The 10724-nt window shown below is 51.1% G+C and overlaps 2 protein-coding genes and 4 non-coding genes across 7 annotated transcripts in view; 3 read left to right on the top strand and 3 right to left on the bottom strand.

The window, feature by feature from the left end:
• Positions 1–4690, bottom strand: part of Aloxe3 (arachidonate lipoxygenase 3) — a 23521-nt gene extending 18831 nt beyond the window's left edge. Inside the window, exons 1-5 of the mRNA XM_021176868.1 lie at positions 4524–4690; positions 3539–3743; positions 2366–2447; positions 1418–1537; positions 974–1099 (exon numbers count right to left, since the gene is read on the bottom strand). Coding sequence (XP_021032527.1) covers positions 974–1099; positions 1418–1537; positions 2366–2447; positions 3539–3743; positions 4524–4670 — 680 coding nt within the window. The 5' untranslated portion in view covers positions 4671–4690. The remainder of the gene's footprint in view (positions 1–973; positions 1100–1417; positions 1538–2365; positions 2448–3538; positions 3744–4523) is intronic.
• A 1134-nt stretch (positions 4691–5824) lies between these two features.
• Trnak-uuu lies at positions 5825–5897 on the top strand. The gene has a single exon. It is a non-coding gene; the product is annotated as a tRNA-Lys (tRNA).
• Positions 5898–6394: 497 nt separating this feature from the next.
• Trnaq-cug lies at positions 6395–6466 on the top strand. Its single transcript has one exon. It is a non-coding gene; the product is annotated as a tRNA-Gln (tRNA).
• A 283-nt stretch (positions 6467–6749) lies between these two features.
• Trnal-uag lies at positions 6750–6831 on the bottom strand. The gene has a single exon. It is a non-coding gene; the product is annotated as a tRNA-Leu (tRNA).
• A 567-nt stretch (positions 6832–7398) lies between these two features.
• Trnar-ucu lies at positions 7399–7485 on the top strand. The gene is given in 2 exon segments: positions 7399–7435; positions 7450–7485. It is a non-coding gene; the product is annotated as a tRNA-Arg (tRNA).
• A 222-nt stretch (positions 7486–7707) lies between these two features.
• Positions 7708–10502, bottom strand: Hes7 (hes family bHLH transcription factor 7). Of its 2 annotated transcripts, none has more exons than XM_021178279.1 (4): positions 10446–10502; positions 9361–9456; positions 8737–8824; positions 7708–8424 (listed from the first exon to the last, which is right to left on the bottom strand). In XM_021178279.1, the coding sequence occupies exons 1-4, from the start codon at positions 10485–10487 to the stop codon at positions 7973–7975; spliced, it is 678 nt and encodes a 225-aa protein (XP_021033938.1). In that variant the 5' UTR covers positions 10488–10502; the 3' UTR covers positions 7708–7972. The 2 variants fall into 2 exon arrangements, with proteins under 2 accessions (XP_021033938.1, XP_021033937.1); XM_021178278.1 differs by having other exon boundaries at positions 7973–8439; positions 10446–10487.
• Positions 10503–10724: the final 222 nt, after the last annotated feature.

The following is a 10724-nucleotide window of genomic DNA, read 5'->3' as shown; positions in this document are numbered from 1 at the left end:
CACTTTGTAGACCAGGCTGGCCTCAAACTCAGAAATCTGCCTGCCTCTGCCTCCCGAGTGCTGGGATTAAAGGCGTGCGCCACCACGCCCGGCTTTGTGCTGACAACTCTTAACTGCACACAGGCATCCTTAGTGACCCAGGGATCCCTTCTACCAAATGGCATCTCCTTGAAGAGACTATCTATCTAGAGATTTTGTGCTTAGATTATCTCACTGTTTTTTTCTGAAAACCTATGGTGGGGGTTGGAGAGATGGCTCAATGTTTAAGAGAGCGCTAGCTTCTCTCAAGGAACCTGGGTTCAATACCATTATCCACAAGGGGCAGCTCACAACCTCCTATAACCAAGCTGATGCCATCTTCTGGCCTCTGTGGGCACTGGCCATGCTCATGACATGCACTCACACACACACACACAAACATTTTAAAAATAATAATAATAATAAAGTAAGACTTATGATGTCTGAGTGAGTGGGTCATTTTTCTGGGCAATTGTCCAGAGACTATGCAAGAATTAAGGTTATGCTAGGCAGGGCATGGTAGCTCAGGCCTTTAACCCTAGGCAGAAGCAAGTAAATCTCTGTGAGTTCGAGGCCAGCCTGGTCTACATAGTGAATTCCAAGACAGCCAGGGCTATGTAGAGAGACCCTGTCTCAAAAAAAGGAACAACAACAACAAATTAAGGTTACACATCCAGAAAATATGGGCTTTGGAGTTGAACCTGAGATGGCCTGGTCTCACCTCCTCAAGGCTTAAGGACAAAGACTTCATTGGCCCCTGAGACCACACCCTGAAGAATAGGGAAGAGATGAAGGACAAAGCAAATGGAGGCTGGGAGGAAGGAAGAGAGGAATGTGAAGATCTGTGGGGAAATGGGGGCAGAGAGAAGGGCTGGGGCTGTCCTGTGAGGTGCCCCTGGTATGGATGGGAAAGAAGGGGCCAAGAGCAGAGGTGCAGGGGAAATGACAGGCTCACGCAGGAAGGGCGTTGAAGATCAGTGAGGCTGTCTTGGTGGCTGAGTATCGAATGTTGGGTTCCATGTGCAGCAGAGATGGGATGTCAATCTTCATAGGAAAGCCAGGCAGGTACCGGTTTCCAGAGCTGAGGAGGGGCAGGTAGAGAGGACAGGACCAGTCATTGGCCCTGGAGCCTGTCCCCTTAATTCCTTTTCTCAGCTTGTCCCCAAATTTTCTAGTTCCTCTCTTACTAAGTCTCAACCCTGCCCTTTCTGCCCAAACCAGTAGGAACCTCTTTTTTTCTCTGCTAACCACGTGAGGATCATCACTGGTCCCTCTCCTGAGAGGTGAAGAGAACTTGACATGGACTCGGATACCTCCCTCCGCTCTGCCAGCGTCCATCTCAACACACGATGGTCTACGTTCCTCCCCTCCATCTCCTTCCCCAGCCTTTGCTTCTCACTTGTCATCCTGTTCTGCACAAGGTACTGTCTTGGTCAAGGCAAATCTCTTATCTGACTCCATCTCCTGAAAGCTGCTGACATCCACCATCCGAGGGAAACCAGGGGCAAAGATCTTCCAGCTGCCCAGGGAGAGAGACAGAAGCAGTAGGTTAATCTTGGGATACACAGAATCCTTTACTTCTGAAAATATGACTTCAGGTGAGCACTGCTGCTTTCTGCTTCCTGTATTTGTGACAAGAGTTGGATTTCCTCCGTGAAGGCACTGGGCTTCACCACATAGGGAGTGGAACGTGGGATCTTGTGTGTGCTAAGCACATACTGCACTGCTGAACCACATCCCTAAGCCTCAGAGGAGTGCTGGGGGAATGACATGGATTCCAGCACCGATTCAGAGATGGGCTTATATTATGATTAAGGTAAAACGAGCTTGGTGACACACACCTGAAATCCCAACAATTTGAAGGCTGACATAGGCCAACCTGGGCTACACAGTAAGTGTTCCCAACCTCAAAAAAAAAAAAAAAAAAAAAAAGGTCTGGATGCGTTTGAGGGTTCACCAAGACTGGTAAATACAATACTGTTTCTAATATGGGGATTTGATTTCCATCAGGACAGTAGAGGCTGAGAATGGTTAATTGATGGTCTTGGTTAAGTGTTGGCTTTGGGGTTTTATGAGAGTGTTCAAGGGATTGAACTTGGGGCCTAGAGAATGCTAGGTGAGCTCTCTACCCCTGAGCCACAGCTCCATTCCCTGCTGAAGGAACTGTTGATATTGGTATTCTGGGTCCAGACTCAGGATTACTGTTAGAGTGAAGTTAAGTTTAAATGATAATCCTATTCTGAATTGGGTTCCCAAGGTTTTAACTGAAGTTAGAATTAGGAACAATCTGAGTAAGGCTGAAGTCAGAATAAAGGTGGGGCAGAGAGTACAATCAGGCTGCTCTCACCGATAACATTCTTGGCGGGCTTGGAGTTCCCGTTTCCTGTGGTCCAGAAGGAGGGGAAGAGAATCCTGACAGATGGTTCTTGCTGTAGGGAGTGAAAGCCACTCTTTATATCAATCTCTTTTCAAACAGTACTTCCTGTTTCCAGTGTCTGAGCCCCCTAACTCTTTATCACAATCTCTGCTATCTCCTCATGCATTGTGTTGGGGAATGTCTACATACGCTTTGTTCATCTATCATGAATTGGAAGCTATAGCAGTGTACCAAATCATAGGTGCGTTCCTAACCATTCATGTTTGTCTCCTACATGACACACTCCTTGAAGATACCAGTCATGTCATGCTCATTGTCTGTCCTTCCAGAGTCCAGCTTGGTGCCTGGCTATGCTAGGATGCTCAGCATACACTTGATAACTACTGGATCAATACATTTTAATAAAGCCATCATGTGCTCTGACGATGAGTGGGGATTGATAGTAAAGTCAATGAAAAGGTCATTGTAGACTGTGGAATGATGTTCACTCACTTCACTCTAACACAGACACCCATCTCTCATTTCTGAGACTTATCATAACATACACACACACACACACACACACACGCACAATGCGTGCACGCGCGCGTGCACACACACAGAGGCACACACACACACAATCCCAGTGTTACATCTGTGGAACAAAGAGTTCTGGAGGCAAGAAAGGGCTCAAACCAGTATCCTTGAAATCCAAAATTCAACAAAAGAGCCTAACTCACTTCCCAGACCCTTTGTCCCCACCAGAAAAGCTAGAAAAAAGTAAGGTACAGGATCTTTGCAGGTTAATTCTCTAAATACTCATGGCTTTTCTACCTGTTGAGATCTAGCTTGTACGTTCATTCCTTTCTGAGTTCCAGAAGATCATATTCTGGAGAAATGCAGAGGGATACCATTAGCTGCCTGCTATGTAAGTGTGAGTCTGTCTGTGTGTGCTTGTCTGTGTGTACCTCCAGAGCAATAAACACTACCCAGGAAGCTCTTGCATGTCAGAACTTTAGTAGTGCTCTTTATCAGACACTGTTGCTTTGGGATCCCGGCATTCCTAACCCCAACCACATTCCCTACACACCGAGTTCTGTGAGACTCCATTCCTAACCTCACCGAAGCCTCTGCAGTACTGTGCAGTCTCTGTCCCTTGCCCACCTGTTCCTGGCCGCAGCTCCACAGTACAGTAGCCATCGATCCACTGATAGCAGGGAAAGTGGACAGCAGAGCCATCGGGGGCAGTGACACAGATGCGACTGCAGTACCAAGGGTCCTTGCAGAAGAAAGCAAAGCGCTCCTTGTGTAAGCGCAACAGCAAGATCTCACCTAGCTCTGCTTCACAGCGCACCTTGTACTTCTGAACCTGGAGTGAGGGAAGCAGCAAGCAGGCCTTTGAGCAACCAGGAACTGCTGAGGACATCTTTGCACTCTGAAGTGTGCATCAACACCGCTACCTATCTGGGATATTGGCCTGAGCAGTAGTTGATCCATGTGGTTCCTTTGTGTGATTGAGAGAAAGAGCCCGTCTCCATCCAGAGAGGAGCAGGCACCATACTCAGTGCCTGAGTGAATTTTTGTAGGGGTTCCTACCCTCACTGGCCAGTAGTTCACTTTTATGTAGGGTCATTAGCAAATTAAGCTAAAGACTGACAAAGCAGACCCCTCCCAAAGAACAGGAAACCCATGATCTGATCAGAGGAATCAATTTGGTCAAAGCCTAGTGTCAATTAGGGGAGGAGCCAGGCCAGGCAGTGGTGGCTTTTAATTCCCCCTGCACTCAGGAGGCAGAGGCAGTCAGATAGCTGAGTTCGAGGCCAGCCTGGTCTACACAGAGAGTTCTAGGACAGCCAGGGCTACACAGAGAAACCCTGTCTGGAAAAACCACAGAAGATAATAACAATAACAGCAATGATAGGAGAAGCCCGGAAGTTAGGGGAAGTCCCCAGAACCCATTCCAAATGCCCTTCTTCCCCACTGCCCTGTCTCAGAACAATTGGTATGGCTTATCATCTCCCAAAAGTCAGGGATGTCAAAGAAAATGATCACAGGGCAGAGCAGGCATCCTGAGTTCAGCAGGATTTGACGAATCCAACAAGAATAATCCTCACTCACTCAGGTTCCCCCAGCTCTCCTCTGTACTCACCGATCCAGAGGCGAAGTCCCTACCTACGCGATCCAGCTTCTGCTTAGGGCTTTCACCACAGGTGCCTACCAATGTAGCATAGATGTTATCCAATGTGCCAGCCTTCAGGTAGGAACCGGTGGTCACACACAGCCGATATACTGCCATGATTGGACCCAATAACCCCAAACCAGTAGCTGGCCTAGAGAAGGTGTGCTACAGGTAAGAGAGCGTCAGCTCCTGGGCAGGAGGCTGGGGGCTGGGGAAGGGTGGGCTTGAGGAAGGATCCAGCTCTAGGACGTTCCTGGGCTCGGGCGCGCGCTCTCTCTTTCTCGATCTCTCACAGAAGCTCCGCTGGTAGCTCGGGAGTACTATCCCCACCCACTGACTTGTACCCGAATACTTGTTTGCATGCCTCTGACACAGCCTGTCCCTCTGGCTGGTTCACCCAGATGGATATCAGAAGCCTGGGCCCATTGGTGAGGGAGGGAATAAGGAAGGAGGGACCAAGTGGCAAGTGGAAGACAGGGAGGAGATGACGCGTGTTGGGACACTACTTTGTGTCTGATCAGTGGCTTGACTAATGTCCTGAAGCCCATGTTCACCCATTCCCCAGATTCCACCCAGAGCCTTTTCCTCCTATTTCCAAACCAGAAATGGGCACCAGAACACCAGAATTCCTACTTGTGAATCACCCACGTGAATCACACTGTGCATCGGAAAGCTGCACCAATTCATAAATGCCAGGTGACCTCATCAACAATCAAGTGAATAACACACATCTTAGCACATGACGAGGCCATCATGTTCTCCATCCTGCCACCGACCCACCCATCTCCTCCTAAAATCTAGTCTTCTCTCTGTCTCCAGTTTTTGGTATTCCCGACCTCAATCACTCCTTTGAGATAGGACCTGCCTGCCAAGTGAGTGGAAGCCTGCCCGACAGCATCTGGAGGCCCTCATGTGACATTCTTTACGCTCCAGGTCCTCCCTCAGCCAGCCTGCTGAACCTTGGGAGGCACCCTGTATGCCTTAGGTGTCCAAGATATAGGTCACAAGGACCAGAGAAGAAAAAAATAGACTCTACCGGGGAAACCTGTGGCCCGCAGCGGCCCCGCGTGGCTGGTCTAGGCACCTCTAGATTCCAGCTTGAGTGGCGCTCCTGCCCTCCTTAACTTCTGATGAAAGCCTAGGCGTTAGCGACTAGGTTTCAGTAAGTTAGAGTCCTAGACAAAAACAGACTTCATCCTGTAAATACACACAAAAAATACGTAGGTGTCGTAATAAATTCATTTAGGCAAAAGTGGATAGACTTGCTAAGAGCCCGGATAGCTCAGTCGGTAGAGCATCAGACTTTTAATCTGAGGGTCCAGGGTTCAAGTCCCTGTTCGGGCGTATGCTTTTTGTGGGAATCTACACTTAAAAACACTATTGTTAGGCTGTCTTGTTTGACAATAGCTCTATAATAACAAAATAATTACACTCTTTTAAAAGGAAATACAAATTGAACCTAAGTTCCGAACAACAAGAAGAGGGAACAGCATTCCGTTAAAGTACTAGCTATACAAACGAGGAATACATCAAGGAGAGTAAAAAGAAAATGGGGAAGTTAATATTAATAATATACTTCATTTACTACAATATTTGAAAATCTTATTTTAACCCTAATTGGTGTTTTAAAATCCGCATTTTAACGAATTTTTAAATTATCTTCCTTAATTTTCATGTTTAGAAGAAAACACTCATATTTCAGGTACTCTGGTACTCAATAATCACATTTTAGTAGTTGGCTTCATGTGTTTGTTTTAGTTTGTTTCAATAAATGATAGAGTGATATGCAAAATGGCATATAGAATAATGTATATAATTTCTGAGAGCCCCACAGAAGAGGGGGTTCCATGGTGTAATGGTTAGCACTCTGGACTCTGAATCCAGCGATCCGAGTTCAAATCTCGGTGGAACCTTAGTGTTTTGCTAGTACACCAACATTATAATAAATATATTTGTAATTTTTCATGCTTAGTATGTCTGTTACAGATATTCTAGTAGAATTTTTAAAAATACACTTATACACACCAAGATCTGCGCTGAATTAGAGTATAAGAATACTTATTTCAACAGTGTTTGTCACGTCTTGTCTATGAATATGGAAGCAATCTTGGGTTTTGTTGACGAGCCAAAGTTCATAGCCAAGCAGTGGCTTGTTCTCATAAAACTAAAGTGGCCTTCAGGAGAAAAACTCTGGCCTGGCAGCGGTGGGATTCGAACCCACGCCTCCGAAGAGACTGGAGCCTAAATCCAGCGCCTTAGACCGCTCGGCCACGCTACCCGCATGGAAGCAGCTATTTCCCGTCGTCTTCCTAAGAGAGTAGAAGGAAGTCTGTTCAACGCTCATAGCCACAAACTGACCCGAATTTCTTTTGTTGCTGTTTATTTCAAACCCGAAATGAGGACTCACCGAGGCGCTGAACGACATTGTAAAGAAGCAAAACAAATGGTCCCAAAGACACAGAGATTTACAACAAAACAAGTTTATTTAGTGGGATCAAATCTGGGAACCGAGCAAGTCTGAGCTTGGTAGCTTACGCAAGAAGCAGCCCGAGCTTTGCACTGCTGGGGAGCTCAAATTTCGTTAGTCTCCCTCTCTGTTTCTCGCACCTCCATCCACCCTTCCTGTTACCTAGCTCACGCGCTTTCCATACACTATATTTCATTCCGCTGACCTGAGGCCGTCACCTCTAGCTCCTATGACGCTCCGCCCCATCTCCTTGCACACGGACACACACACGGACACACACGGACACATATACTCGCTCGCTCTCTCCCACGCTACCCTTTTTTTTTTTTTTCCCTATACTGGTGTCCGTAAGCCGGAAGGAGGCGCCGCCCGCCAAGTGGCTCTGTGGCGCAATGGATAGCGCATTGGACTTCTAGTGACGAGAAAGCGATTCAAAGGTTGTGGGTTCGAATCCCACCAGAGTCGGTTTTATTACTCTTTTTAATCTTTTCTTGGCTTTTAAAAAATTTAAAGACCCACAAATAAAGTTCAGTTCCAACCTCAGTCTGTCGCCCCGCTCTTTACTTACCTGTCCCCCCCAGGGCTTGGGCCGTGGAGAGCAGGCCTAAAGGTGGGAGAAGGGTATGGGCAAGTAGGCGTGGCGCCAATATAAAGGCAGGCCCCTGGCTAGGGGACACACCGGGATTTAATAACGATTTTATTCCATGCACTAGGGACTCGGGAAGGGACTGGGACTGGACTAGGGTAGAGGGAGTACAATGCTACACACAGGGAAGTGGGACAGGGAAAAGGGATGGGAAAATATATATTTATATAGATACTCTAATATAGACCACATCTCACCCGCGCGCTGAGCCCGCGCGCCCCGCTGCCCTCCTCGCCCGGATCCCTCTCCTGCCCTCTGACTGGAGTCTCTACACCACCCCCAATCCCCGCCCCAGCCCCCAAAAGCTCAGGGCCAAGGTCTCCAAAACGCGGGCGGTGGAAGTGGCGGGGCCTTGGGTGCCCCGTCTTGTCTGTAAGGCGGTGGCGGTGGCGGCAGCAGTCCGGTGAGGGGCGCCGGCGCGCCCGAATCCCCGGCGCGAGAGGAGCAGTGGGATGGGGACCAAGCGAGGCGGGGACTGGGAGGGCCCTGGTGCACTGAGGGGCGCTGGTGCAGCCCGGGGCCAAGGATTGGTGAAGCGGGGTCCAGCGGTGGGCGCGGCGCTGGGAGCCCTGGATCTACAGCCTCGGGCCGGGGCGGTTTGGGGCGCCGGTAGCCGTGCAGCGCGGAGAAAAGCTGGGAGCGGGCGGCCGGGCTGGCGTCGTGCGCAAAGGCCGCCAAGCGAAGCAGGCACTCGCGGAAGCCGGACAAGTAGCAGCTGGCGAGCGCCTCGGCGTCCTGGCCTGGGGACCGGGGAACCCCTGGTGCGGCCGGCGGGAGGACAGGCGGGCAGGGCAGGGGCCCAACGGGGTTGAGGGAAGGGGCGGGGCGCAGAGATACCGAGGTCAGACGGGCGCACAGACAGAGACAGGAGGCCGGATGGACGTGCAGAAGAGGGCAATGAGGGAGACACAGAGACAGACACGCGCGGGTGTTATTAACCTCGCCATGGTGCACAGCTGGCCGCTCCCCCAAGTCCCAGGCCACCTCAGAGCCCGCCCCTCCCCCGGCCGGAGCCTTCCGGGCTCCCACCCTCCCACCCTCCCTCCGCTGCCCCACCCCCCGCGCTGTACCCGGGGGCTCCACCCGGCTTCGCTCCCTCAAGTAGCCCACGGCGAACTCCAGTATCTCCGCTTTCTCCAGCTTCGGGTTCCGGAGGTTCTACAGACGGGGGGAGGGGCGCAGAGACAGAAAGGGGTGGGGAGAGAGGGGGAAAGTGGCTAGGGGAAGAAGGGAGGGGCGGATACGGGAGCTGCGGGTGCCCCCATGACTCGCGACCGAATGTGGAGATGGCCAAGAAAAGTCCCCGTCCCACCCCGAGACGAGCCTGTCCAACCAGTTCCCAACATGTGAGGTGTACGAAACAGCAACCGGGATGGTGAAAACCACCGCAGAACTGAAGCCCATTGATCAGGCGTGGGAGGTAGATGAGGAATTTTAGAAACCCCAAGTGGGAAACTGACGCGGGCTGGAAGCTCAGTTTATGGAGCCAAACCGGAAACTTACAGACCAGCAAGGTGGAGAAGAGCAAGTTCTGAGAGCGAGAGAGGGTCTGGGATGGGATTTCAAGGAGCAGGCTTGGGTCGGGATGCCTTGGGACCAGAGTCACCACTCCAGCTTATGTCCCCACCCCAGTGGAAAGCTCTGGGACACAGGTACAGAATGCTTAGGGACCTGGGGCCAGCGGTGGAACTGACCTGGTCCCTGGTCCTCTCCAGGAGCAGCAGCCTCAGCTCTTCTAGGCTGCGGTTGATGCGGTCCCGGCGCCGCTTCTCCACCAACGGCTTCAGCATCTGTGACCAGCGGGAAAGGAAGAGCGGGCCGACCGGACCGAGACTCAGCGCCGCCGCGCGAGCGTCCGATCCTGCCGCTGGGAAAACCCCCCATGCGTCCCTTTCCCCAAATCCCAGGCTGCTTGGGTCTGGTCCATTCGTTTCCCTCTCACCCCCTGCTACTTCCCAGTTCCCTTGGGTCGCTTTCCGTGGCTCGCCCACTTCTCCCTGCCCTTTCTGTGTTCAGCTTTCTCCTCTCTTCTTCCCTCTATGGCACTCCTCTTTTCTCTATATATCTCTATCTTGTGTCGTCTCCCTCTCTGTGTATCACTTGAAGAACTTTAGGGACACTCTTTGCCCCCGGGCTAGTGAGCCGCGCGATACAGACCTAAGGTGAAAGGCGTGTGTGACCACACCTCCTCTTCTCGCTCAAACCCTTCACTCGTTCTCCTAATATCTCTCACCTGGCCTCGCACCTCCGGAACCAACGACTCAAAGGTCTTCTCTTTGAGTCAGATATGGGTTCCCAGGCGCTACAGACAGCGTCCATAGCCTTTCCTCTATTTTTGTTTCACCCTCCGCCACCAGCTATAGCCTCTAGCTTATCTCATGTTGTTATAGTATAGCTTCGTGGGGTTTTGTTTGTTTGTTTTCTTTTGGTTTGGTGTTTGTTTGTTTGTTTGTTTGTTTCGGTAGGGGTGCACTCTGTGGCCTCGAACTTGAGATAATCCACCTGCCCCAGCTTCCTGAGCCCTAGAATAGGCCACGATGCCCAAATTCTGGCACTTTCCAGGCCACAAGCCTTAGCCCACAATAATGCAAACCGCTAGACCTCCGCTTCCGCAGCCCGCGCAAGTTGGGCTCTGACCCTGCCCTCTTTATACTTTACAGGTTCTTTTTGTCTTTTCACTCTTGTGTCTCCATCCTCACCCCTAACCCACAGAGTTAGAACCTTTAAGTCCTCTGGCCTGAACAGAGAGACCCTATTTCCCTCCCTTCCCACCTCTCACCTTGGGGCCGTCCCTATTCTCAGCTCGCTCCCGGGTGACCATTGCTCCTCCGGACCCTTCGGTGGACCCAGCGCGTGCTGACTAGATCCTTATATCCCGCCGCTGCAGGGTAGGAGGGCTAGGGCCCGGCCCCGCCCCCTTCAGCCCCTAGTACCCAGCTCAAGGATCCCGGCACGAGGCTCCCGGAAAGGCAGGGAGTGAAGGGGGAGGGGAAGGGGAGGAACTAGCCCCAAGTGTGGGAAATGAGGGGAGGAAGGGGCCACAGGCTGGTTTAAGGAC

The sequence above is a fragment of the Mus caroli genome, chromosome 11 (assembly GCF_900094665.2).
Source record: "Mus caroli chromosome 11, CAROLI_EIJ_v1.1, whole genome shotgun sequence".
NCBI classification, from domain to species: Eukaryota; Metazoa; Chordata; class Mammalia; order Rodentia; family Muridae; genus Mus; species Mus caroli.
This window is presented reverse-complemented; position numbering and strand designations above follow the sequence as displayed.